At 42.8% G+C, this 27,176-nt stretch overlaps 1 protein-coding gene across 3 annotated transcripts in view; it reads left to right on the top strand.

Annotated features, from left to right (window-relative positions):
• The window catches only part of LOC104650013 (cyclin-Y-like protein 2), a 45,375-nt gene extending 23,491 nt beyond the window's left edge, over positions 1-21,884 (top strand). For 2 of the 3 annotated variants that reach the window (XM_074382481.1, XM_074382482.1), the window contains 2 exons: positions 7,453-7,615; positions 8,780-14,995. In XM_074382481.1, coding sequence (XP_074238582.1) covers positions 7,453-7,615; positions 8,780-8,890 — 274 coding nt within the window. In that variant the 3' untranslated portion in view covers positions 8,891-14,995. Of the gene's footprint in view, positions 1-7,452; positions 7,616-8,779; positions 14,996-21,658 lie in introns of those variants that run through there. The other variant, XR_012512867.1, reaches the window with a different exon arrangement.
• Positions 21,885-27,176: the final 5,292 nt, after the last annotated feature.

The raw sequence follows: 27,176 nt of genomic DNA on the forward strand, positions 1-27,176 counted from the left end.
ATAACCATCTGATTTTTAAAATGGGCAAAATATCTGAATAGACATTTCTGAAAAGCGGACACATAAGGCAGGCTTGGTGGCGTGTGCCTGTAATTTCAGCTGCTTAGGAGGCTTAGATGTGAAAATTACCTGAGCCTGGGAGGTCAAGGCTGCAGTGAGCTGTGATTCTACCACTGCGCTCCATCCTGATTGACAAAGTGAGACCTGTTTGAAAACTCCTTAAGAAAGGCATACCAGCCAGCCGGGCGCGGTGGCTCAAGCCTGTAATCCCAGCACTTTGGGAGGCCGAGGCGGGTGGATCACGAGGTCAAGAGATCGAGACCATCCTGGTCAACATGGTGAAACCCCGTCTCTACTAAAAATACAAAAAATTAGCTGGGCATGGTGGCGTGTGCCTGTAATCCCAGCTACTCAGGAGGCTGAGGCAGGAGAATTGCCTGAACCCAGGAGGCGGAGGTTGCGGTGAGCCGAGATCGCACCATTGCACTCCAGCCTGGGTAACAAGAGCGAAAACTCCGTCTCAAAAAAAAAAAAAAAGAAAGGCATACCAATGGCAAACCGGTATATGAAAAGATACTCAATGTTAATACCGTCGATGTTCAGATAAATGCAAATCAAAATTACAATGAGAGATCATCTCACCACACTTAAAATGGCTCTTATTGTAAAAACAGGCAATAACAAATGCTGGCGAGGATATAGAGCAAAGGTAGCCCTTGTACGCTGTCATTGGGAATGTAATTTAAATACAGCCACTATGGAGAACAGTTTGGAGGTCCTCAGAACTAAAAGTAGAGCCGCTATATGATCCAGGAATCTCACTGCTGGGTATAAAACCAAAAGAAAGGAAATCAGTATATCAGAGAGATACCTGCACTCTCATGTATGTTGCAGCACTATTCACAACAGCCAAGATTTGGAAGCATTCTGAGTATTCATCAACAGATGAGTGGCTAAAGAAAATGGTTCATATACACAGTGGAGCACTATTCAACCATAAAGGAGAATAAGATCCTGTTATCTTCTATCCAACAACATGGATAGAAATGTTAAGTGAAATAAGCCAGACACAAAAAGACAAAATTCACCTATTCTCACTGATTTGTGGGAACTAAAAATTAAAACAATTTAACTCATGAAGATATAGAGTAGGAGAATTGTTTGCAGCTGCTGGTAAAGGTAGCATGGAGGATGAGAGGAGTAAGGGGTGATGGTTAATAGGTGCACACATTTGGTAAGGAAGAATAAATAACATCTAGTATTTGATAGCACAAGAGAGTGACAACAGTCAAGAACTATTGTACATTTTAGAGTAACTAAAAGAGTATAATTGAATTATTTGTAAAAAAAAAAAATAAAAATAAAAGATACATGCCTCAGGTGCGATGCATTTTCCATTTACCCTGCTGTGATTATGACATTATAGGCATGTATCAAATAATTTTATATACCCCATAAATATGTACACCTACAATGTACCCCCAAAAAATTTTAAAGACTTTCATTCAGAATTAACACAGTGTATATTTACAATTGAAATGAGGCTTCTTGTAACCAAGAAGAGACTAGTGATGGTTGGTTGCTGTTCAACCAACTAGTGATGGTTGGTGGCTGCTAAGTTACCAATTTGCTCATAGTATAAACCGAGTTGTCATAGTGATATTGCTAGTAGCCATTTTAGTAAAGGATTTAACAGAAAATGAACATCATTTGAAAGTTGCAGAAGCTAAAGTTCTCTTAATCACTACTGTGATCAATCTGTAAACTGGTTTCTTTTCCGTGTGTGTGTGTGTGTGTGTGTGTGTGTGTGTGTGTGAAAGAGAGAAAGAGAGAGATGGAGTTTTGCTTTTGCTACCTAGGCAACAATGTGCAATGGCATGATCTTGGCTCACTGCAACCTCCGCCTCCTGGGTCCAAGCAGTTCTCTTGCCTCAGCCTCCTGAGTAGCTGGGATTACAGGCATGTGCCACCACAACCAGCTAATTTTCTATTTTTAGTAGAGATGGGGTGTTACATAATATTCAGGAGCCTGGAGAGACCAATGGGTGAAACAGGAGGATTTTATTAAGGTGGCCACCAGCTCGGCGGATTTACATCCCAAGGCTGAGAGCCTAATAAAGACAGGGCTTGATTTGTTATACAGCCAGGATGACATAGCAACTAACAGGTTTACAGAAGCCAGAGGAAAGAACAGTTAACTTGTGACATGTCTTTTTTTTTTTTTTTGAGACGGAGTTTCACTCTTGTTACCCAGGCTGGAGTGCAATGGCGCGATCTCGGCTCACCGCAACCTCCGCCTCCTGGGTTCAAGCAATTCTCCTGCCTCAGCCTCCTGAGTAGCTGGAATTACAGGCATGCACCACCATGCCCAGCTAATTTTTTGTAGAGACGGGGTTTCACCATGTTGACCAGGATGGTCTCGATCTCTTGACCTCGTGATCCACCCGCCTCGGCCTCCCAAAGTGCTGGGATTACAGGCTTGAGCCACCGCGCCCACATGTCTTGTGATATATGTTATGTTTGAAAATCGCATTTTGAGAAACACATTGCACATTCTTTGGGTGTTATATTACCCTGTGACCTTGCAGCTAGTCTGCAAGAAAAACGGGAGTCTTGAGATGCCTGGGAACTTTGCTGAGAAAGTAGGGAGAGTAGATAAGGTAGATTTTACAGGTATTGATCGACTTAACGACCTATGCAACCTACGACCATTCGACTTTACGACCACAATCGCTAGCCACAACTGCTCCACATCTGGCAGCGCAAACGTTGCCCAGCTGGGCGTACGACAGTGTGGACCAGCTTCCGGCAGCACTACCATCTCCGCGTGCACCGTTTCAACTGTTATCCCAGACTCGGTACAGCAATTTGTGTTTTGTGTCTTGGATATTTTTCATCAAACCCCTCCCAAGATGTCTACCAAGAGGAAATTGTCTTTGTCTATGCCTCAGCCTGCCAAGAAGGAAAGAAAGGCCATCAATCTTAACACAAAAATGAAGGTAATTAAGCAGTACGAAGGAGGAAAGTGAATGTGATCGCACATGATACGAAGTTATCACACTCGACTGTGTCGACGATTTTGAAAGATAAAGAATTCGTGAAGCTGGGAAAGGTTCTGCACCCATGCAATCAACAGTTATAACAAAGCAACGAAGCGGGCCCATCCACGAAATGGAGAAATTGCTGCCTCAGATGATGACATCAACAATCCGCAGCCAAGCACCAGCGGCCAATAAAATGTTTTGTACATGTTTATATATCTTGATATGTTTTGCAATTGGGAAAATGTTTCCTGTGGTATTTTTTACACCTGTATTTTATATTTTTGTATGCACCTGTATTTTGTAATTTTGTGTGTTTTGCAAATATTAAACCAGTTGTACTGGTAATGCAGTGTTTTACTTAAACCTGACGAATGTAAAAATAAGAAACAAAATGGTGTAGAGATGATACAAATGGCATAAAATGAACAAAGAAAATTATGATATATAACAATGAAAGAAAATTATGATAAAATATGACTTAAAGATTTTAATAACATCATTTCACAGTACTGTACTGTACATATAGCCAAATCAACTTACGAACAAATCGTGTTACGACAGGTCTGTTGGAACCAATCGTGAGTGTAAGTCGAGCACTGGCTGTATTGGAAGTTAGTTAATTTCAAGCAGAGCTGGGGGTTAGGTTTTATATTGAACACAACAGAGTAAATTTTTATTATGTAGCTATTACAGACTACTATTATTATTATTATTTAATTTCCCTCTTCAGGGGTTTCTCCATGTTGTTTCTCCATGGGTCACACTGGTCTCGAACTCCTGACCTCAGATGATCCACCCATCTTCGCCTCCCAAAGTGCTGGGATTACAGGCCTGAACCACTGTGCCCAGCTTGTAAACTGGTTTCTTGAAGGGAGCAAAATTGGTAATGATGAACACTTAGCTCCACTATAGTGGCAGTTAAATTGATCTCAAGACCTACAGCTAATCTGGTGGGGCTCTAGCTCTAGTTCCAAGGTCAGGGAATACAGAGAGAAATGTCCAGGTGTCCACAGATATGAGCTCCAGAGGCAGTGATGACAGAGGCCAGCCCCAAGATGACCAGTTCTACATAGTGCCGTTTGTGAACACAGAAGCATCAGGAGCTATGCTCTGAATAGGAGCTATGCTCACGATCTCTGGAGATTGAAAAACATTACAACAAAGTGTTTAATGGACATTTATCTTGTCCTTCTGCTATTGATTATTTATAATGGTCTCTTTTTGACTGTAAGTTGAACCTTTTAAAAATTAGTAACTATCAGATTTTTCTTCAAACTTTTCAACATCTGTTAGTCTGTTAGGATATATCTTTCTTCAGAAACATCACTAATTATCAGGGAAATGCAAATTAAAACCACAATGTAATACCACCTTTCTTCTGCAAGAATAGGCCATAATTAAAAAATCAAAAACTCATCTATGCTGGTATGGATTTGGTCAAAAGGGAACACTTACACTGCTGATGGGAATGTAAACCAGCACTGCCATTCAGTCCAGCAGTCTCACACTGCGTATCTACCCAAAGGAAAAGAAGTCATACAAAAAGACAAATGCACATGCATGTTGATAGCAGCACAGTTTGCAATTGTAAAAATGTGGAACCAGCCTCAATGCCCATCAATTAATGGGTAAAGAAAATGTGGAATATATATACCGTGGAATACTGCTGAGCCATAAAACAAATGAAATAATGGCCTTTACAGCAACCTGGATGGAGCTGGAGGTCGTTATTCTAAGTGAAGTGACTCAGGAATGGAAAACCAAATATCATGTATTCTCCATGAGAATGCAAGGTCATAAAATGATACAGTGGCCTTTGGGGACTGGCGGGGAGGGTTGGGAGGGGGTGATGGGAAAACGATTACATACTGGGTACACTGCTCAAGTGGTAGGTGAACCAGAAGCTCTGATGTCACTCCTAAAGAAATTATCCATGTAACCAAAACCACCTGTTCCTCAAAAACGATTGAAATAAAATTTAAAAACATTATTGATAAACATACACACACACACACACACACAGACACACACACACACACACGTAGGTTAAACTGAGCAGCTTCTAGTCCGAAAATTTGCTGTGCTTGTAAAGGGTGTGCTATTCAGCCATTTAAAAAACAACGAAAACTAAGAAGATCCACATCCTGTAGGGAGAATTGTTTTCTTCAGTAACTACTATTAATAAACTGATCATTCTATGAAATACCATCTTTTACACAGTTAACATGTTTATGGAAATACAGAGAAGAGATTATGAAGTGCATACATTCCTATAGTAAATTAAGTCCTGGTCAGCTGATTATTCACATATCTGATTGACATTCCCATCATAGCCTTGTGGTTATATGAATAGGAAATTAATGTTAGAAGTAGTTTCAGCTGGGTTTTCAGTGAAACCAATGAGAAAATCACATATCTGCTTATATCCTAACTGCTTTCCATACCAGAAAACAAGCATTTGTTGACTTAGCCAGTGGATAAAACATTGAAACTTTAAAAGCAAGAAACTAAATGTGCTGTTGAGGTATTGTTTTTATACAATTAAGTCTTCACAGTGATTACTATGAGAGTGGTAAGATTACTCTAGTTTTGTATTTATTTAAACATTTGACCAAGTGCTGGATACAGTGGCTCATGTCTGTAATACCAGCACTTTGGGAGGCCAAGGTGGGAGTATCCACTTGATCACAGGAGTTTAACACCAGCTTGGGCAAAGAGTGAGACGCTGTTTCTACAAAAAGAATTTTTAGAAATCGCCCAGCTGAGTGGCATGAGCCTGTAGTTCCAAGACTTGAAAGGCTTAGGTGCATGGGTTACTTGAGCCTGAGAGGTTGAGTCTGCTGTGAGCTAGGATCATGCCACTGCACTTTAGCCTGGGTGACCCTGTCTCAGAAAAACAAAAACAAAACCTTTGGCCAGGACAGGTGAATAATCATGCAGCAGAGGGCTGCTTCCAGCCTGTTTCCCTCTCAGTGCATTCAACTCATCCCACATTCTGTTGTGGCCAGGAGTGACAGATGCTGAGAACCTTGGTGTTTCATTTCTAACTCAACTCAAGAGAAACTGTGTGTAAGGCCAGCACCCTACCAGAAGGCATCTCATAAAATGAGTTTAGTTTAGCCAAGATGTCTCTCTCTGATCTTTCCACCGTTGGAGGTGTAGAGTATCCCTGCCCCATAATAGTGACAGCTAATAAATGGCATTCATCATTTCTGTCATCTGATCACTATTGTGGTGTCTTGGGAGTGAGCATGAAGTCTGAGTTGTGCAATGGAACGCTCAAGAATGAGCCCCAAGTCAGCTGCACAAGTACAGAGGAGGCCATCCCCTTTCTCCTCATCCCAAACTTGGGGTGCTGGATTCAGAATGTACTGCAAGCGGCTGTGCCCTGTTTGGACATTAGCGTAGGAACCCACCTGCATGTGTTTCAAAACAGAATTTGGGGCCATTCTAGTAGCTCAGTGTGATATTTTTAAATAACTAGAGAAAAGTTTTGTTAACTGACTTAACAAAAACAACTGCCTATTAAATGCATATAGTATTGTTTAAAAAGTATCTACAAAATTGTAACCTCAGTGTTTTCTTGCAAAAGAAGCAGAAGTAATACAGAGACCCTTTCAAATGAAGAATCACTGAGAAACAAAATAGAAGTAGGATAACATTTACTTGTGTATCTTTTTGAAGATTATACAAGAATGAATTTGCATCAGGCTTTTCAATTTATGAACATTAGTAGGATTTCCCTCTAGGGAAAGTTTTCACATCAATGTTGAAGAAATTCTTAAAACTGTAGTCTTTTCTGTATTTGGTAATCTACCAGGGTTCCAATCCAATGTGCTTTCTTATATTTATAAGGTCTATCTCCAGTGTGTATTATTATGGGTCTTGGAGAAAATATCATATAAATGAAGGCATTTCTACATTCTCTACATTCATAGGTTTTATTTCAGAATTGAGTTCTTATCTTCATGTGGAACTGGAACAACTGAAGACCTTACCACATGTTTCTATTTATAAGGAATTTCCCATTGAATCCATTCATGTTTTCAAAGAAATAAAAAAGCTGAAGGCTTTACCATGTTTCTTAAGATTATGTCATTTTTCTCCATATTAAACGTGAATATGTCTTTGAAAGCGTAGGGGAAAATCAAGTGTATTTTGTACATTCATGTTTTCTTTCTGGTACAAGTTTTTTTCTAAGTTTTCAAAGAGAATTGGGAAAGTTGCATGCTTTCTTGTATTTCTTCACTAGATCAGGTTCTGTGCAGTGTGAGTCATTTCATGAATTCTAATAAACTAGAGCGCATGATAGCTTTACCACATTTCTTACATAAGAATAATGTTTTTGAAGATAGCCCAGTGAACTAACATGGTCCTGTGTTGGTTTTGTTGTGTTTCTCTTCCCCAGAAATGAATTGCAAAGATACTTCTTGGAGCTTATTAACTATAATTTCAACGTTTCTCTAAGCATTTATACCAGACACTACTTCTATCTTCGTGACTTGGCATTCAGGCATGGCCTGAGTTTGCCATCTTACCTTCTTGACAGAGAAAGAGCATGGGATCTGAAGGTAAGGATACAAAGTCACTAAGTGGGTTTTCAGTCAAACCCCAGTGCCAACATTTATCATTAGGTCATAGGAAGTAGTGATTAGAAAAACGGAAAGCTTCAAAATTGACGTACTGAAGAGCTTATTAACCTTTCAGCATTCTATTTCCTGTATCTCTTATGGTTTTTATAAGGATTCATGTTTTTTAAAAATTATAGATATTATCTCTTTTGTGGCCATAATTCAGAATGTTTAATTAAATTCATCTTAATGAATTTGAATGTTTTGAACCTTTGCCCTTGCAAATAATCATACAGAAATGATTTCTTGCCATTGTATTTCTAACGATGTCTACATCATTAATGCATTTACCGCTCTTGACTCCTTTTTATTACTCAGTTTGGAAATTTCTGTCATTTTCCACTGTGTATACCACAGTGCAGTCAGTCCCATGGGTGTGTTAGAGAAACCATGAGTGCCTAAGCCGAGAGACATGCACTTAGACAGTATGAGGTGTGCGTGTCTCAGGTACGGGCTGCAGGAAGTACTTGGGATTTTACTGGAAATGATAACTCTTATGGAACAAAGTAATATTTGTGGTTTGTGACTTTTGGTAATTACACAGCAAAATTACTCACAGCTGACAAGGATGAACATTTAAAATAGGCACGTTCTGTGGCATCGTGGAAATATTTTAAAATAATACAATTTTCTACCATAAGCATAAAAGTAGTGCCTTTTGATGCTGAATCATTAGACTTTGTTGACATTTCAATACAATCCAGCACATGCCTGCCTGGTTACAATTTTCTTTCAGTATATAATAACTTTATAGATTAATAATATAACTTTTTGCAATGTGTGCTTTCGTTATCTTTAAGGCGCAAGTGCACAGGTAACAGATGATACTGTTAGAAGCCTGTCGCAATACGGTGACATTTTGGGGAGATCAGTTTTTAAGTAACTTAATAAAGCAGGCTCCCCTTTGCTCCAGTAATCTAATTCTAGCCCCGAAAGGAGATGACCTAAGTAAGCTGCCAGAAGTTGGCAGTGTAAACCTCAGCCAAAGTAGCTGTAGCTGAACTATCTAAAGGAGTCTGCATGTGTGGCTTCTCCTCAGTGGTGGTTGTTAAAAGGATGGAACCCTTTTTAAAATTGTGCCTCTTTTCTATTTGACATTCTTAGGCTTTATCAAAGATAGATCAAGAGGAAGAGTTCTATACTGTTCGCAAGACTGGGGCTTTGAGTGCTGATGACTTAATTCGTCTTCAGCGCGCTAAGGCCGTCCTCTCCTGAACAGAAGAAATGAGGGGTAATGTAACATCTGAACCCCTCACCAAAAAAGGCAGGAAAATACCACCTCTCCTGCTAAATAACTAGAAAAGTTTGTATTTTAAAAAGAAGAAATACGTCAATTCAAGTTAACTCAAGGACAACTAGGATTGCACTTTATAGTAAAGGATGGGACCTTGTCAGGGCAACAACACAGTCTTACACTCTTCTGTCCCTTTGAATGTAAACAGAGTCATAGAAACCACTCCAAAGTGAAGACTCCTCTGCCCACTCACAGATACTTGTTAGTGTGTCGGCTGATAGCCGTGAACTGTATCAGCCTTTTTGTGTTTTGTTAGATGAGTCTCTGTTGCCAGGCTAGGGGGCAGGGGTGTGATCTCGGCTCAATGCAATTTCCACCTCCTGGGTCCAAGCCGTTCTCCTGCCTCAGCCTCCCTCTTTAATTAAATGTTTTATTTTAAGTAGCTGGGATTACAGGGGCACCCGGCCTATGTAAGGCTTTTAAAAATTTAAACAGTGGTTTAAATTTTTTAGATTTTAAAAGATAACTTTTTTTAAAAAATATTTTTTCTTTTCCTCCAAATTGCAGTATTAGTATGAAAACATGTCAAAGGAGTTCATGAATAGCACAGTCTTTTCTTCCTGAGGGTCCTCCCCTTCAGGTGTCCCAGCCTGCTCGCAGCAGCCATAGACGGGGCCTTTATACTGAGAGAAGCTACAGAGCGCTGGAAAGCTGAGAATGCACAGGCAGACGTGATCAGAGTTGAGAATAGGAGGCAGGTTGTGATGTCCTCTGTGAGGGAATAATTGTTATAGTCCTGAGGCTGTTTCTAGATATTGTCAAGTAAATTCAGATGTAGCTAAGACATGACTTTATTTTAAAGGAGTATTGCAATGGGGAAAGCTCCAAGCATCAGATCTGCAAGCATCTCACAAGAGGCAGGAAAGGGCTGTTTTTTATGGAGGAGCGAACAACACGAGAAGGAAGGTGGGAGGAAGAGTGGAGAATGGCAAAATCAGATTCAGGCTTAGGGAATGTTTCACCCAGAAGTCAGCCTGCTCTTAGGAGGGGCATAAACGGGGTTTGTATGTTGGCTCAGACTGAAGGCAGAGCAGAGTCCGGGAGCTGGGGAAGGAGAGAAACTTAAGCACAGTTGTGATGGAATTCCTGGAACCCAGGAGGCAAAGGTTGCGGTGAGCCGAGATTGCACCAGTGCACTCCCGGGTGACAGAGTGAGACTCTGCTCATAAGTAAATAAATAAATATTTTAAATAAAGTCTTGTTTTAAACAATTATAGTTTGTATTTGTGTAATTTTGTTAATATAAAAGACCCACCTCTGGAAAGACTATTAGGATTTTCTTCTTACTCATATCCAACTAAATTATACCACCCCGAAAAAAATGAAGTTTTTATTAATCTTATTATCAATTTACATAGATACTTAGACGTACACAACATGCTTAGACTTTGTTTTGCCTAAATATTCTTTCTTGAACAACCTAGTCATTTTATTTTAAGACAAAAAATTTACCACACAAGATTCCTTCTTATATAAAATTGCTTTTTTTCACCTTTATCAAAAGTACCTCTTTATATCTTTAACTTTCTTCTCTTATTTTCTGGTTCCTATTACCTCATTTTATACATAACTTTTATAAAAGCTTTGAATTAGACAAAGATATTGACCTCTTAATAACATTTTAAAAGTATTTTCCTACATTTTTTGAGTTGGAAATTACCCAGCTACTTAATATCTGTTAATATCCTTAGATACCAAATCATATGACAAGTCTGTCTACAGTCATTTATTCCATTACATTTACAAGATTATTTAATATTTTATCTAGATGATGAAAACTGTGATAGTCATTATTTAAAGTAAATTCCCTGTTAACCATTTTTATAGCTGTGAATTTCAGGTGTTTAAGTAATTTTCTTTTCTTTTTTTGTTTGTTTGTTTAAGATAGTTTTGCCTTTATTGCCCAGGCTGGAGTGCAGTGGTGCAATCTGGGCCCACTGCCACCTCCGCCTCCTTGATTCAAGTGATTCTCCTGCCTCAGCTTCCCAGGTACCTGGGACTACAGGTGCCTGCCACCCCACAGGCTAATTTTTTTGTATTTTTAGTAGAAACAGGGTTTCACCATGTTGGCCAGGCTGGTCTTGAACTTCTGCCATCAGGTGATCAGCTCCCCCTCGGCCTCCCGAAGTACTCCCAAATCAGAGGCATGAGCCACCATGCCCAGCCTATTTAAGTAATTTTCTTAAGGTTAAATATAAGGGTATTTTACCAATACCTCAGAACGTAGATGTTTTCATTAAACCAAATTAGTCTATGTCTTTTTTATCAAAAATTACACAAGCAAAGATCATTCTGTCTTGGGCAGGGTTGTATCGTTTTATAACCCTTATAACAAATCTTCATTGTATTCTGCAGGAATAAGCATGAAATCACGTGATCAACAAATGCAAACAACAATGCTGGAAACTTTCACAGCATTTCTAATACTTTCTCAATAATTTGAAAGCAAGCTTATTTCTAAAAGATTTTACTGAAGTCACATAAATGTAAAAAAGTATTTGACTAGTCTTTTTATTGATAAAATGGTTGACTTATGTACTTGTATCTTTCTTTAAGCCAATGAATTATAGCTCTCTATAGTAGAGAAATATTGTGTACACAAATAAATACATAAATCTACTTGGCATGCTGTCAGAAATATGACTTACAGATTCATGAGACCTCTTTTCTTTCTCTGTCATAGACTTTTAAATTTTTTCATTTTTTTTAAATTTAAATAGTTTTTGGGGTAACAGGTGTTTGGTTACACTACAACAAAATCACCACCACCAAAAAATAGATAGTTCTTTACAGTTTATTTCAAAATGAATAATTGAAATAATTTTAATGTTTTTATTTCTAACACTTGGTACTAGTGCTGGCTTGTTTTTGAAGAAAGATTGAGCAGATAATATTATTTGGAACATATGTAGAAAACGGTTTCTGCTTTCTTGTTCTGCAGTGGTGATTTTTGATATTTTGGTGCACTCATCACCTGAACAGTGTACACTACCCAATGTGTAGTCTTTTATCCCTCACCCACCTCCTGCCCTTTCCCCCAAAGCCCCAGAATCCATTGTATCATTCTTATGCCTTTGCACCCTCATGGCTTAGTTCCCACTTATGAGTGAGAACCTAAGATGTTTGGTTTTCTATTCCTCAGTTACTTCACTTAGAATAATGGTCTCCAGTTTCATCCATTATATTGTTCCTTTTCATGGGTGAGTAGTATCCGTGGCATAAATGAGGTCTAGGGAACTCCAAGGCTACTGAGAGTAGGTGGGCTAGAGAGATGGGTGAGAGTGGATAATTGCTATTCTCTAGGCCCTCCCTGCTTCATGAGTGCAAGCTGCTTTGGCAGCTCTCGGTAGCACCTGCCAAGGTTGCTGGGACTCAGGGATGCAAGAACAGAAGAGGGAAAGAGGACACCCTTCTCTTCCTCACATACCCAGGGTATATCTGCTAGGAAGAGAAGGAAACCAGGTGTGCCGGCTCCCCTGTTTTTAGATGGATAGCCATCCATCTTCCGTCTGTACCCCTTTGAAATCCATCCTGAACCCCTGGGACTCCTTTGAAAAAAACATCTTTTTTTTTTTCTCCTCTTCTGTCTTCACAGAGAGCTAATTCTGTCTCTATACTATGGAACACTTCCTGAGATGTATCCTCCAAACTGAGAAAAGTTAAGTTTTCGAACCTTAAACTGGTTGGCTTAGGACTGGGCTCGGGAAGGGAGCCCAGAAGCACAGCATGCTGGCCAAAGGGCCAAGTTTCTTTTTCCCAGTGGGGTTTTTGGCCTCCCTCTCCTGTGCAAACTGGTAAAAGGCCTTGGGACTTTTGAGCGGTCCTTACCCTTCCCCTTATCTTGATTCACTTTGATTTGTTTTGTTTTGTTTGAGAAAGAGTTTCTCTCTTGTGGCCCAAGCTGGAGTGCAATGGTGAGACCTTGGCTCACCAACCTCCACTTCCCGGGTTCAAGAGATTCTCCTGCCTCATGCTCCCTAGTAGCTGGGATTACAGGCACCTGCCACCATGCCCATGTAGTGTTTTGTATTTTTTCTATTTTTAGTAGAGACAGGTTTTCACTCTGTTGGCCAGGCTGGTCTCAAGCTCCTGACCTCAGGCAACCCACCTGCCTCAGCCTCCAAAAAGTGCTGGGATTACAGGCGTGAGCCACCTACCCAGCTCATTTTGTTCTGATACATGCTTTCTAATAATCTGGTGTGTGTTGTCTCACCTTCAGCCATCAAGGTTGAATGGTCAAGCAGCTGGAGCCTCGGACAATGATCCCTTCTGCCAGGGACCCTTAAATAGGCCTCTGAGGGGCCTCTGAGTGCTGTTTTCCCAAAACTGCCCCTGATAATAGGAAGCAGCATCCTTATTCTAACAGCAGTTGGATGGACTTATTTAGAGAGAGGAATGAGGCGGCTGAGTATAAAGGGGTCATCAGAGAACCTCCATCAGGCCTGCACACTGGGAGGAGTGAGCACTGGAGTGGAGCCTTGGGAAGTTCACACTGTTTGCAGTGTGGAGAGCCTGGCCTCTTCCCTTCCTGTATGGAACCTGGAATTCAATCTGTGAAGCGGGAAGCCTATGCTAGCAGGACTCTCACTCTGCTGAGGGTCCCTTGTTCCTCTTTATCCTTTTTGCTTAATACATTTTATTTTTCTCACCCTTCAAAGTGTCTGTGAGCCTAGTATTTCATGACCGTGTGACAAGGACCCTGTCTTTATTCTGGAATGTTTTACGTTGGTCATTTATGCCTCATCATTCATCCATACCCAATGAAGAATCACCACGACAAAAAAGATAGTTCTTGAAATTTTACTTCAAGATGAATAATTGAGATAATTTTAATGATTTTTATTTCTAGCACTTGATACTAGTGCTGGCTTGTTATAGAAGAAATATTGATTTGAGCGTTTAATATGATTTATTACTTGGCACATATGTAGAAAATGGTTCCCGTTTTCTTGTTGTTTATACTCTAAAGAAAACCTGTGTAAACCCCTTTATGAAAACAAAGATTTTATTTGTTTCTATCAAATAAAAAAAACTTGAAGCAGATCTGACATTCTTTTTTTTTTTTTTTTTTTTTTTTACCAGGGCTCAGGGAGATGGTGACTTGCCCTGAAGCCACATAACTGACCCCAATGCCCCAAATCTCTTCACTGACCTCCCTCACACCCACGCACATACCACTGTCCTTTCCCCCATGCCTCCATAGGTGCTAGGATGTGATAAGTCAGCTCAGGCAGACACAGAGGAAAGAGCACTCCAGGACACGTGCACAACTTCAGCGAAAGCACAGAGGTGGGGCTGTTCAGAAGGGACGTGGGAAACTGAAGCGTGAGAGTGAGAGGCTCGAAAACGGGGAGCGCCACCGTGGAGCATGGAGGGTGACTGGAAGGTCAGGAAAGACGCAGTTTTTGTTTGTTTGTTTGTTTGTTTGTTTGTTTGTTTTTTCTCCTCCCTCAGCCTCCCAAGTAGCTGGGATTACAGTTGTGCACCACCACAACCAGCTAGTTTTTGTATTTTTTTTTTTTAATAAGAAAAAGAATAAAGAAGAGGAAGAAAGAGAAAGAGGAAGAGGGAGAGAGGATGGGGGTATTGCTTTATTGCCCGGGCCAGAATGCAGTCTAAATATGGGTATGCCTATAATTGTCCTTAATAATGGAGACATAAAAGAAAATGAGGGAAGAGAATAACAAACAAGGAGCCAACCAACGCTTTGTTTAAACTTCTAAGTTGATATGATGTGGTACTGATAAGAGTGTATATTTTGTGTATTTAAAGCGGAGAGTTCTATAAATGTTAATTATGTTTACTTGCTCCAGATCTGAGTTCAAGTCCTGGATATCGTTGTTAATTTTCTGTCTCATTGATCTGTCTAATATTAATGTTGAAGTCTCCCACTATTATTGTGTGGGAGTCTAAGTCTCCTTATTAGTCTTGTATGTCTGGGTATTCCTGTATTGGGTGCGTACATATTTAGGATCTTTAGCTCTTCTTGTTGTTGCATTGATCCTTTTATCATTATTTAATGTCCTTCTTTGCTTCTTTTGATTTTGTTGCTTTAACAACTATTTTATCAGAGGCAAAAATTGTTAACTTCTGCTTTTTATTTATATATTTTAGCTCTCTGTTTGGTTGGTAAATCTTTCTCCATCCCTTGTTTTGAGTCTTTGTGTATCCTTGAATATGAGATGGGTCTGGATGAACTATACTGATGGGTTTTAGTTTTTCATTCAAATTGCCTGTCTGTCTTTGGATTGGGGGATTTAGTCAATTTAAATTTAGAATTAATAATAATATATGTGAGTTTAATACTGCCATTTAATATTAGCTGGCTATTTTGCCCATTAGTTGATGTAAATTCTTCATTATATTGATGCTCTTTTTGATAATTTTTTTAGAAAGGCTGATACTGTTTGTTCCTTTCTATGTGTAGTGGTTCTTTCAGAAGCTCTTGTAAAGCAGGCCTGGTGGTGATGAAATCTCTAAGTGCTTGCTTATTCACAAAAAACTTTATTTTTCCTTCACTTGTGAAGCTTAGTTTGGCTGGATGTGAAATTCTGGGTTGAAAGTTCTTTTCTTTAAGGATGTTGAATATTGGCCCCCACTCTCTTCTGGCTTGTAGGGTTTCTGCTGAGAGATCTGCTATAAGTCTGATAGGCTTCCCTTTGTGGGTAACCTGACCTTTCTCTCTGGCTGCCCTTAGTATTTTCTCCTTCATTTCAACCCTGGTGAATCTGACGATTATGTGCCTTGGAATTGCTCTTCTTGAGGAATATCTCTGTGGTGTTCTCTGTATTACCTGGAGTTGAATATTATCCTGCCTTACTAGGCTGGGAAAATTTTCCTGAATAATGTCCTGAAGCGTATTTTCCAGCTTGGATTCATTCTCTTCGTCACATTCAGGTACACCTATCAAGCGTAGATTAGGTCTTTTCACATAGTCCCATATTTCTTGGAGACTATGCTCGTTCCTTTTTATCCTTTTTTCTCTAATCTTGTCTTCTTGTTTTATTTCATTGAGTTGGTCTTCGACCTCTGATATCCTTTCTTCTGCTTGATCAATTCGGCTGTTAAAACTTGTGCATACTTCACGAAGTTCTCCTATTGTGTTTTTCAGCTCCATCAATTCACTTATATTCCTCTCTAAATTGTGTATTCTTGTTAACATTTCGTCAAATCTTTTTTCAAAGTTCTTAGTTACTTTAGATTGGGTTAAAACAAGTTCTTTTAATTCACAGAGGTTTCTCATTATCCACATTTTGAAGCCTGCTTCTGTAATTGGAACACACTCGTTCTCCATCAAGCCTTGTTCCATTGCTGATGAGGAACTGTGATTCCCCGCTGAGTGAGAGGCGTTCTGATCTTGGGCATTCTCAGCCTTTTTTGGCCGTTTTCCTCCCTTCGTTATAAATTTATCCATCTGTGGTCTTTGTATTCACCGTCTTTGTAATTAGGTTTCTGAGTGGACGTCCAACTTACTGATTCTCAGCGCCGAAATCTGAGCAACCCACTGCACCGACCAAATCAGCGGCGTTAAGATTGATGGTGCTTTTCTGACTCTGCACCAAGAACCGTCGCTCCAAGGCGCCGGCAAAACCGCCTCGCCGGTCACAAGAGTCGCGCTGGCGACCCGTGGGGCTCCTCCACTGGGAATCTCCTGGTGCGTGAGCAAAAAGAATTCGTGTGAAGGTGTGGCGTCCTCTCATTCTTTGCGCTTTCACTGGGAGCTACAATCCCGAGCTGCTAGTGATCAGCCATCTTGGATCTCTCCAGATCTGATATTCTTGAATAATTTCTAACTTTATTTTTGACCTGATTCTCAATAATTGTGAGAGAATAAAAATAAAAATAAATTAGTATATATTCTGGTCTGAAGAAAGTTGTCAACATTTTTTTTAAACATAGAAGTTTCAAGTTTAATGTCTTCATTGTATTTTTAAAAATAATTTTTTGAAACATTTTTAATTGAAATTGCTCCTTTTGAAGTCACTAGTTAGAGATAAAAGTTATGTAATTTAATTATTCATTATTAGGTTTATTACCGAGTCAACCATTCAATACTTTGTGTTGGCATATTTTGTGACACATATTAAGTTAAATTTTAAATAATTTTGATGTGATTCTAAAACAAGGATTTTGAAACATGAGATACATTTGATAAATTGCTATAGTGTTGAGATATTTTGCAAACCAGTTTAATAACAATAATGTTTAAAGTTTTAAATAAAATTTAAGAAAATGAGTATGACACAGAGTATCAAACATTGTCCAATGTTCCAATATAATGGAGCAAATAGAAGTATGACAGTTTTTCTGTTATATTTATATTGACAAAGCTAAATAATTATCTCCTGCCATCTATTTTATCTTGATTAAAACTATGGGTGAGTATAATTAAAATCAAATCTATTAGAATTTCTACAAATACATTTTATTCTATGTCTTGTATTTCTTACTGGAATACATCTCCACAGACAGTGTTGTATTCCCATATCTATAATGCAAGAGTAAAATCTTGACCAGGCACAGTGGCTCATACCTGTAATCCCAGCAAGTTGAGAGGCTGAGGCTGGTGGATCAAGAGGCCAAGAAATCGAGACCATCATGGCCAACATAGTGAAACCCCATATCTGCTAAAGATACAAAAATTAGCTGGGCGTGGTGGTGCACACCTGTTATCCCAGCTACTCAGGATGCTGAAGCAGGAGAATCACTTGAACCCAGGAGGCAGAGTTGCAGTGAGCTTAGGTCATGCCACTGCACTCCAGCCTGGTGACTGGGCGAGACTCCATCTTAGTAAAAAAGAAGAAAAACAGCTCTAGGGTTTGAGTATGGTGGCTCACGCCTATAATCCCAGCATTTTGGGAGGCCAAGGCTGGTGGATCACTTGAGGTCAGGAGTTTCGAGACCCGCCTGGACAACATTGTGAAACGCCATCTTAACTAAAAGTACAAAAATTATCCAAGGATGGTGGCACATGCCTGTAATCCCAGCTACTCAGGTGGCTGAGACTTGAGAATGGCTTGAACCTGGGAGATGGAGGTTGCAGTGAGCCCAGATCGCACCAGTGCTCTGCAGCTTGGGTGACAGTGTGAGATTCTGTCTCAAAAGAATTGTAAGTAACACTGAGCCGGCATTGAATTTCACCATTTCCCTTCTCTGGTGTCTCTCAGTCTGCCTTCAAGGAGGCCTGAGCTTGGAAGTGGACTTGGGTGCAAAAAGGGCTCAGGACAGCCTTCCTGACCCAGCTGAGGAGCAGGAAACAGTCTCCTACCATGTAGAGAGAGTGCAAGAAACTCTTCTCTTTACTCCATTTTCTTGTGCCTCAGTCCTTTGCAACCCGCTGGCACCTCATTTCTGATAAGTAGAGCGGTGGCCTAAGCAGGTGGGCATACTCCATTGCTGTTTCACTCTTTACATCCTTTTATTGCTTGACACCATGGTAACGGCAAGCAAGGTGTAGAATGAAGTAAATAATCCCCTTGCTTGGGTGGTGCTCTGAAAAGATGAGCTCCTAGGAGCTGGCAAGGACCAAGGAAATCATGGCATGTGAGGAGTTCAGGATGAGGAATTCAAAAAGTTGTTTATGAGCTCCTGGGCTCATCTCTGTGATCATTAATTCTTTCATTCTTAGTGGGCATGTAATAATTGTATATGTTTATGGGATACAGGTTGATATTTCCATATATGTATACAATGTGTAAATTATCAAATCAGGGTAATTAGCATGTCCATCACCTCAGACATTTTCATTTCTTTGTTTTGTGAGCATTCAAAATCCTTTCTCCTAGCTTTTGGAAAATATGCAATAAATTCTTGTTAACCACATTCACTCTACAGTGTTTCAGAACAGAGCTCATTCCTCCTATCTAGCTGTAATTGTGTATGTTACCCAGCCTCTTCCCAGCCTTCTCTCCTCCCTACCCTTTCTAGCCTCTAATGCCCACAGTTCTACTCTCTACTTTCATGAGTTTAAAATTGTTCTAGCTCCCACATATGAATGAGGACATCTTTCTGTGTCTGACTTATTTTGCTTAACATAATGTCCTCCAGGCTCATTCATGTTGCCATGAATGACAGGATGTCATTTATCTGGCTAAATAATATTCCATTGTGTGTGTGTGTGTGTGTTTAAAGTTTTGGAAGAAAACATAGGAAGAAATCTTCATAACTTGAGATTAGGGAAAGAGTTCTTAGACAAGACACCAAGTGCACATAAAAGCAAAAATCCATTAATTAGACTTGATCAAAATAAAACAATATAGCAACAGATACTGAAAAGACAGCTACAGACGGAAAGACTATCTGCAAACCACACATCCAACAAAGAAAGTATTTGACATATACAAAGAATTCTCAAAATCAACAGTTAGAGAACCATCCAAACAAAAATGGGTAAAAGACTTGGACCCTCACCAAAGAGGATGCTCTATGTGGAGGACAGTAAGCCTATGAGAGACCATCAACACTAGTCATTAGGAAAATACATATCAAACCATAGTGAGGTAGTGAGGTGCCACCGGAAAGCAGTTTGACAGTCCTGTTAAATCACATGGCCCAGCAGTCCCACAGCTATTTTCCCTGGAGAAAGGAAAAATTGTGTTCACATGAAAACCTCTATACAAATGTTTATAGCAACTCTATCTATAATCGTCCAAATCTGGACACAACCACACGTCCTCCCATGGATGAAGGGGTAGCCACCTGTGTCTCCCTGTGCAGGCAAACACCATTCCACAATCCAAAGGAACAGGCCACTGACACACAGAGCAGTGGGGATGGAGCTCAAAAACATGATTCTTAGTGAAAGCAACCAGTTACAAAGATCCCATGCTGCGTATCTGCACTCACACGACCTTCCGAGACAACAGTGTGACAGGGATGGAAGGTGCAGCACCAGTCAGCAGGTGTGGTGGGGAGGGCTGGACTCCAGCAAGCAGGGTGCCACCCCTCGGCATCCTGACTGTGGAGCCTCACACGTGTGAGAATTCTCAGACCTAAACACCTCTTTAAAATGGGATCAGATGCGGAAATAAGACTAACTTTTTTGTCATCTGTTTCATGTAGTCACCACATGTACAGTGGTGACCCCTGAACAACACAAGTCTGAACTACATGGGTGCACCTACATACAGATTCTTTTCTTAAAAATTTTTTAAATGAAATCTTCTTAGGTAGATACAGAGTCTCCTTATGTTGCTCAGGCTGGTCTCAAATTCCGGGACTCAAGCAACCCTCCCACCTTGGCCTCTGAAATTGCTGGGATCACAAGCATGAACCAGCACACCTGGCCCGGGTTGTTTTCGATACATATTTTGAAGCATCATTGTGTAAGTGTGTGAACCAGTCTGTCTTAATTACTATAGCTCTCTAGTTACCTGCTAGATGTCTGGTACAGTTACCTATCTTGCTCTTCAAGAGTATCTTGGCTTTTGGCTCTTTCAAATAAGATTTAAAATGATGATCAAATTTCATAAGAAAACCTGTTACGGCCAGGCGTGGTGGCTCACACTTGTAATCCCAGCACTTTGGCAGGCAGAGGTGGGCAGATCACCTAACGTCAGGAGTTTGAGACCAGCCTGGCTAACATGGTGAAATCCCGTCTCTACTAAAAATGCAAAAATTAGCCAGGTGTGGTGACATCCGCCTGTAATCCCAGACCCTCAGGAGGCTGAGACAAGAGAATCACTTGAACCTAGGAGACAGAGGTTGCCGTGAGCCGAGATCGTACCACTGCACTCCAGCCTGGATGACAAAGGAAGACTCTGTCTAAAAAAAAAGTTAAACATGGAGTTCCTATTTGACTCAGCAATTTCATTTATCAGTGTAGACCCACAGGAAATGAAAACATATGTCTACACAAAGCCTTGTACACAATGTTCATAGCAGCATTATTCAAAATAGCCAAAAAGTGCAAACTACTCAAATGTCCATCAACTGGTAAATTAAATGTAATACATCTATACAATGGAATATTGTTCAGCAATAAAAAGGACTGAAGTACCGATACATGCTGTGACATGGATAAATCTTTAAAATCTTATGCTAAGTGGAAGAAGACATTCATCGAAGAGCATATAGTGTTTCAAATGGTATGAAATGTCCAGAACAGGCGAACCCGTAGGACAGAGAGTAAATGAGTAATCGCTTAGTGCTGAGGGCATTGAGCCGAAATGGGCAGAAACTGCTAATAGGTGTGGGGTTTCCTTTTGGAGTGGTGAAAATGTTCTAAAGTCGATTGTGGAGGTGGTTGCACAACTCTGTAAATACACTACAAAACATTTAATTGTACATGTTATGGTGTTTGAATTATCTGTCAATAAAGCTGTTCTTTTAGGAAGAGAAGGTTCTCCTTCCTGCTTCCCTTCCTTCTCCATACCTGGCTGGAAGGCAGATGTGATGGCCGGAGTTAATGCAGCTGCTTCAGTCTGTTGAGATGGAAAATGCACAGGGATGATAGAGCAAAAATATGCAAACACTTGAGTTCCCGATATCGCCAGGACACCCTATCCACCCTGGGCTGTCTTCCATGCGTCATATGGCAGAGAAATCAACTTCCAAGTTGCTCAAACCTCTAATTTTAGCCATCTTTTTCACCGCAATCTGACCCGAGTCTGAACTTACACAGTGCTTATAGATGGTTCCTGGTTAAATGAATGAATACAGGTATCTGTTTTGTTGTTGTTTTGAGACAGGGTCCTTCTGTGTCGCCCAGGCTGGAACGCTGTGCTGCAATCACAGTTCACTGCAGCCTTAACCTCCAGGGCTCAAGCGATCCTTGCACCTCAGCAGGGTGTGCGATCTTCATCACCTGCCACAGTTTGATGCCAAGGTCATCATCATACAGGTAAGAAGACTTACCTTCCTCTATCAACAAAATTCCGGAAAAAAAAAATCCATGTTTCCAGGCCAAAAGCTGAACCCTGCTAAAAAATATCTTATTAAGCAAAGAAGCCCATGAGCCTAAGGTAATCCTGGGTCTGGGCTTCTTAAAGTGTCGAAGACTGAATCTGAGTCTTTGTATCTGAGTCACATCCAAATGTGACCCTGAAGCAAATGCATATTACCAGGCCATCCCTGCAGACCTGTGGATCAGCCTTTGCAGACTTGGGACCCAGGATGTGCGTTTTGAAACAGTAAAGCAAGCACAACAAGCCCAAGTCTCCCGATTCTGGATTCTGACTCTGCCAGGGCCAAGCAGCTAGTGTGTGTGTGTGTGTGTGTGTGTGTGTGTGTGTGTGTGTGTGTGTGTCTGTGTGTGTCTGTGTGTGTCTGTGTGTATGTACGTATGTGTGTATGTACGTATGTGTGTGTATGTGTGTCTGTGTGTATATATGTATGTGTGTGTATGTGTGTATGTGTGTGTATGTATGTATATGTGTGTATGTATGTATATATGTGTCATCTGGGACTTCATCCACCTCCTGCAAGGGTCTGTCCTCCAGGACCTCATCCACCTCCTGCAAGGGTCTGTCCTCTGGGACCTCATCCACCTCCACCCTGTGTCTGTCATCTGGGACTTCATCCACGTCCTGCAAGGGTCTGTCCTCTGGGACCTCATCCACCTCCAGCATGTGTCTGTCATCCGGGACTTCATCCACCTCCTGCAAGGGTCTATCCGCCAGGACCTCATCCACCTCCTGCAAGGGTCCGTCCTCCGGGACCTCATCCACCTGCTGCAGCTGTTGGTCCTCTGGGACCTCATTCATTTGCTACATGTGTCTGCCCTGGTACCTCATTCACCTTCTACATGTGCCTGTCCTCCAGGACTTCATTCCTCTTTTGTAACTCTTTTTCCTTTGGGACCTCATCCATCTTTCTGTGCTGTGAGGCCCATCAACTACGACGTTCACATGAATCTCCTCTGCTACGTCAGTAATCTCCACTTGTGGCCTCTGGGACTTCAGCCATCTCCTCCACCAGGGTCTCTTCCAGTACATCCGCCACCTCCTCCACTTGATGGGCCTCTGCTATCTGAACTGACTCCTCCGGGACCTCAGCCAAGCTCCTCTACCCATGTGGCCTCTGGGACTTCAACCACCATCTCCACATATACCACTTGGTATGTTTATCTGAACAGTATGAACTGACTTGCAAAATGGATACATCTTTCCTTTTTTGAATAAATAGAAATGTCACAGATGGCACTGCAGGACTTTGCAATACAAGAGTAGCACTGGCTGAGGATGTGGTCACTTTGCTCATGTTTCTGAGAGTACAAGTCAGTTGCATTATTTCTTCATCATGACGTTGGCAGTAGGTATCTTCTGTAGATGAGAAAAGAGATTTTCATTCTTGGGTTGGGGGAACAGAGTTTTACTCTGTCACGCAGGCTGGAGTGCAGTGGTGCAATCCTGGCTCACTGCAACCTCTACCTCCAGGGCTCAGGTGATCCTTCCACCTCAGCCTCCAGAGTAGCTGGGACTACAGTTGTGCAATACCACGCTTGGCTTTTTTTTTTTTTCTTTCTTTTTTTCTTTTTTTACTTTTTGTAGAGACTGTATTTCACCGTGTTGCTCAGGCTGGTCTCAAGCTCCTGGATTCATCCCATCTGCCCACTTTGGCCTCCCAAAGTGCTGAGTTTACGAGCGTGAGCCACCGTGTCCAACCAGACATTGTTTCTAGGAGCCAGAAATACCAGTTTGCAGGTGTGTGTGGAACCTGGGCCCTTTGGCCCGCTCTGTGAGGGATGAGACCCCTCCCTGGCTTGCAGGGCGTCCTGTGGCCTGTGGCAGAGAGACCCACACTGAAGGGCACAGAGCTTCTGGCCATCACTAATGGAAGCACAAGTGAGGGGACCCAGGGTGCAGAAGGAGGTGACAGAATCTCCTGGGAATGAACAGGAGGCTGTGGAAGAGAAGGATGAAGCGGGGAGGTGTCACGTGGGGGTTTGTTGAACTCAGGTGGAGCTGGAAGGCTGCTCCTGGCCGGGCAAGCAGCGTGAGCAGGAGCACGGAGGCTGCGTGAAGGCCACGCAAAACTGCCGTGGAGAGCAGATAGCACAGTGTGCACAGGGAACCGTCCTGCCCAGCGCTTCGCCATTGCCTACAGTCTTTAGTCCATTATCTGCAGGAAAGATGATTCTTTCCCTGGGTGTGTGAAGACTCTGGATCAGAGCAGATGAATGTCTACAGATCTGGAGAATGTAACTTGGTTCTTTCAGGGGACCCTGCCTCCCTGAGTTTTTATGGCCCAAGGAGACTAACAATGAGGATGGGTCTGGTTCAGTGGAGCTGCGGCCTTAGCCTTCAGAATGAGGCTGACTCTGGCCGGGAGCTCAAGGCCAGTCCTGAGCTGCTCTGGCATCGTCTCATCCCCAGCACCCTCTCCTTCCCACCCGAGATGCTCAGCTTTGCATCTCCCACCCTTGGCATGCAAAATCCTCCCCCTTCCCTGTGTCTTTGCTGCCTGAGCCCAGACACCAAGTCTCAGTGGGGTTTCGAGCCCCAGCTTTCTCACAGATGAGCTGGGAATGATGCGGTTATGAGGTCATGGTGAGGACAAGGAGATCAAGCCCATAGGACAGCATCTTGCAAAACAGCTGGCAGGTGGCAGAGCCCCACCCCTCCCACTGGTTAAATGAAAACGTCACTCAGAAGACAGCAAAAGATCTTTATCGAAGTTCGTTAAATAAACCTTAGGGTATAACAGCTCGGGCCCTGGGGTTTCCAGTCTCTCTTTCAAAACATAAGGGAAAGCACCTGTCTCCAGGATGAGAATTCAGATCCTTACGGGATCAAGAGATTATAAAAATGCATGCACAGTTAAACTAAGATTTATGTCTGTAATCTGCAGACAATTATTCTCCAGACACAGATGCAGCCACACACAGAAGTATTCATCAGGGGCACAGATATTTCATAGAAGACAAAATGTGTATTGGGCAAAAGAAGGTCTCCTAGAAATAAACCAAATCTTTTTACCTTACAGGATAATTCTGAAATTTGAAGGGTCTCCTGGGCCGCGATATCTTGGAAGAGTCTCCAGCTATTTTGTGCTCCACGCCCAGTGCTACCTCCTCTCTCACCTCCATGGCGTTTCCCTTAATAAACATTCACAGCCCTGCCTCTCTGGGCGTCTGCTTCCTGGAGGACCAGTTCACACCCCAGGGTGTACCAGGTGTGACTCCTCATACACTGTTCAAACCCAGGCAGATACTGCCGTGCTGGACACAGAAGCAGGGCTACCCTTTGGGTGGTGTTGACTGGGAAGGGCCTGAGGGCACCTTCTGGGGTGGGGAATGTCCTGTGTCAAGCCGTGGGTGGAGGTTGTTGTGCTCATTCATTCTAGAAATAGTCACTGTGTGCCTGGTGACTGCCAGTCTCCTGACAGGCAGTAGAAGGGGGCCCAGCAGCGGCCGCGGAGCCAGTGAGGAGCCTCGCAGAGGCTCAGGGGTGTCAGAGCCCTTTCGCCCTGAGCCAGCTGCCCCCAGCAGCACCAGCTCTGGGAGTAGACATTTCCCAGTGAGTCCTGTGCCCCCCACCATCCTCCTGTGATTTTTAAATTGTGGGATAGGCGGAGGGCGGTGGTGAGAGGCTCACTGAGCAGGACTGGAGAGGAGGAGAGAACGCAGAGGTGAGGTCAGTCCGAGGAGGGGACAGGCAGAGAGAAGGGATGAGAGAGGGAGGGGAAGAACAGAGAGAAAAAGAAAGATGAGGCTAGAGAGAGGGGTTGCAACAGAGAGAGAGAGAAGGGAGAGGGAGAAGGTGGGGGTGAAGGAGGAGAGAGGTGGAGATGGGAGGATGGGGTCGTGGAGAGAAGCTGGTTTGGGCCCGGGGGAGAGAAGGAGAGATGGAAGAGAGAGACAGAAGGCCCTGTAGTGAGCACTAAGGGAGCGGAGGGAGGGAGACGTCCGGAGAGCTGGGCAGTGACCACACACCGAGGGAAGGCAGAGAGAAGCAGGGGACAGAGGAAACCGGAGAGATGGGAGGACTGAGGCGGGGAGGGGGCTGCGGAGAGGCACAGAGAAACAGCCCAGGAGAGGAAGGGAAGAGTCGTTGAGGACAGGGTCACAGAGAGAGACAGAGAAAGGAGGGGCAAAGAGGCGGGCAGAGAGCGGCCGAGAAAGAGAAAGCGGGGAGCGAAGGGGAGAGCCTGCGAGGAGGAGGGGACGGATGGCCCAGGGGAGGGGACAGAAAAGGCAGGTAGTCCTGCCTCTCAGCAGCCCAGAGGAGTTCTTGCACTCCGTGGCTGTGACCTCCTTGGGGCCCAGCTCCATGGAAGCCCATCACACGGGGACACGCAGGCCTCCCTTGTGGCTGGATTGCTGGGCGGAGCCTCTGGGTCTGTCCCTGAAGCAGCTGAAGCAGGGACTTCCGGGGAGAGGGCTGCCCTGCCTCAGGGTTGCCTCCTCTGTGGGGCGGGGACCCAGAGCCTCCCTCACTGCCCTGGTCCCTGCTGCATTTCCCATCCTGGCCAGCTAGGTGGCCATCAAGTCCCACACCTGGGAACCAGGCTGGGCCCTCTTGTCCCCAGCCTTGACTGTTCTCACCTGGCTGCAGATTGCAGCTACAGCCCTGGCACGCAGTCCGTGCATGCTGGCCACCACCCAATGCACAAATCCCTGGAGGGCTCCTGCCCAGTTCCCACAGAGCAGCCCTCCGCCAGTGGAGACAGGAAAGTCGGGTTAAATGCTTGTCCCCTTTTCACTGAGAGACAGAGATGCCCAAGCTGATGCAAATTTATTTATTTATTTTTAGTTTTAAGACAGTGTCTTGCTCTGTCGCCCAGGCTTGAGTGCAGCGGCCTGACCTCAGCTCACTGTCACCTCCACCTCCTGGGTTCAAGTGATTCTCCCACCTCAACCTCCTGAGTAGCTGGGATTACAAGCGCCTGCTGCCACACCTGGCTAATTTTTGTAGTTTTAAGAGAGACAGGGTTTCACCATATTGGTTAGGCGGGTCTCAAACTCCTGACCTCAGGTGAACTGCCTGCCTCAGCTTCCCAAAGTGCTGGGATTACAAGTGTGAGCCAGCACTCCCAGCGCCCAGCCATGATCCACTTTCTAGATGCATCCTAGAGGTCACACTGGGTTAAGCCTCAGTTGCCCTCGGTGTGGCTATCTCTACAGTATACACTTAGCTTCTTTCTCCTTCACTTTCCCAGAGCCTCACTCTGCTCCCAGGATTCACTTTTCCAAATATTCCTCCTGTTGCAAAGTCCTGGGCACAGGCCCCACTTTCAGCATGGGAGGGGGCCCAGGCTAAGACCAAG

Source organism: Saimiri boliviensis, chromosome 12 (assembly GCF_048565385.1).
Source record: "Saimiri boliviensis isolate mSaiBol1 chromosome 12, mSaiBol1.pri, whole genome shotgun sequence".
NCBI lineage: Eukaryota > Metazoa > Chordata > Mammalia > Primates > Cebidae > Saimiri > Saimiri boliviensis.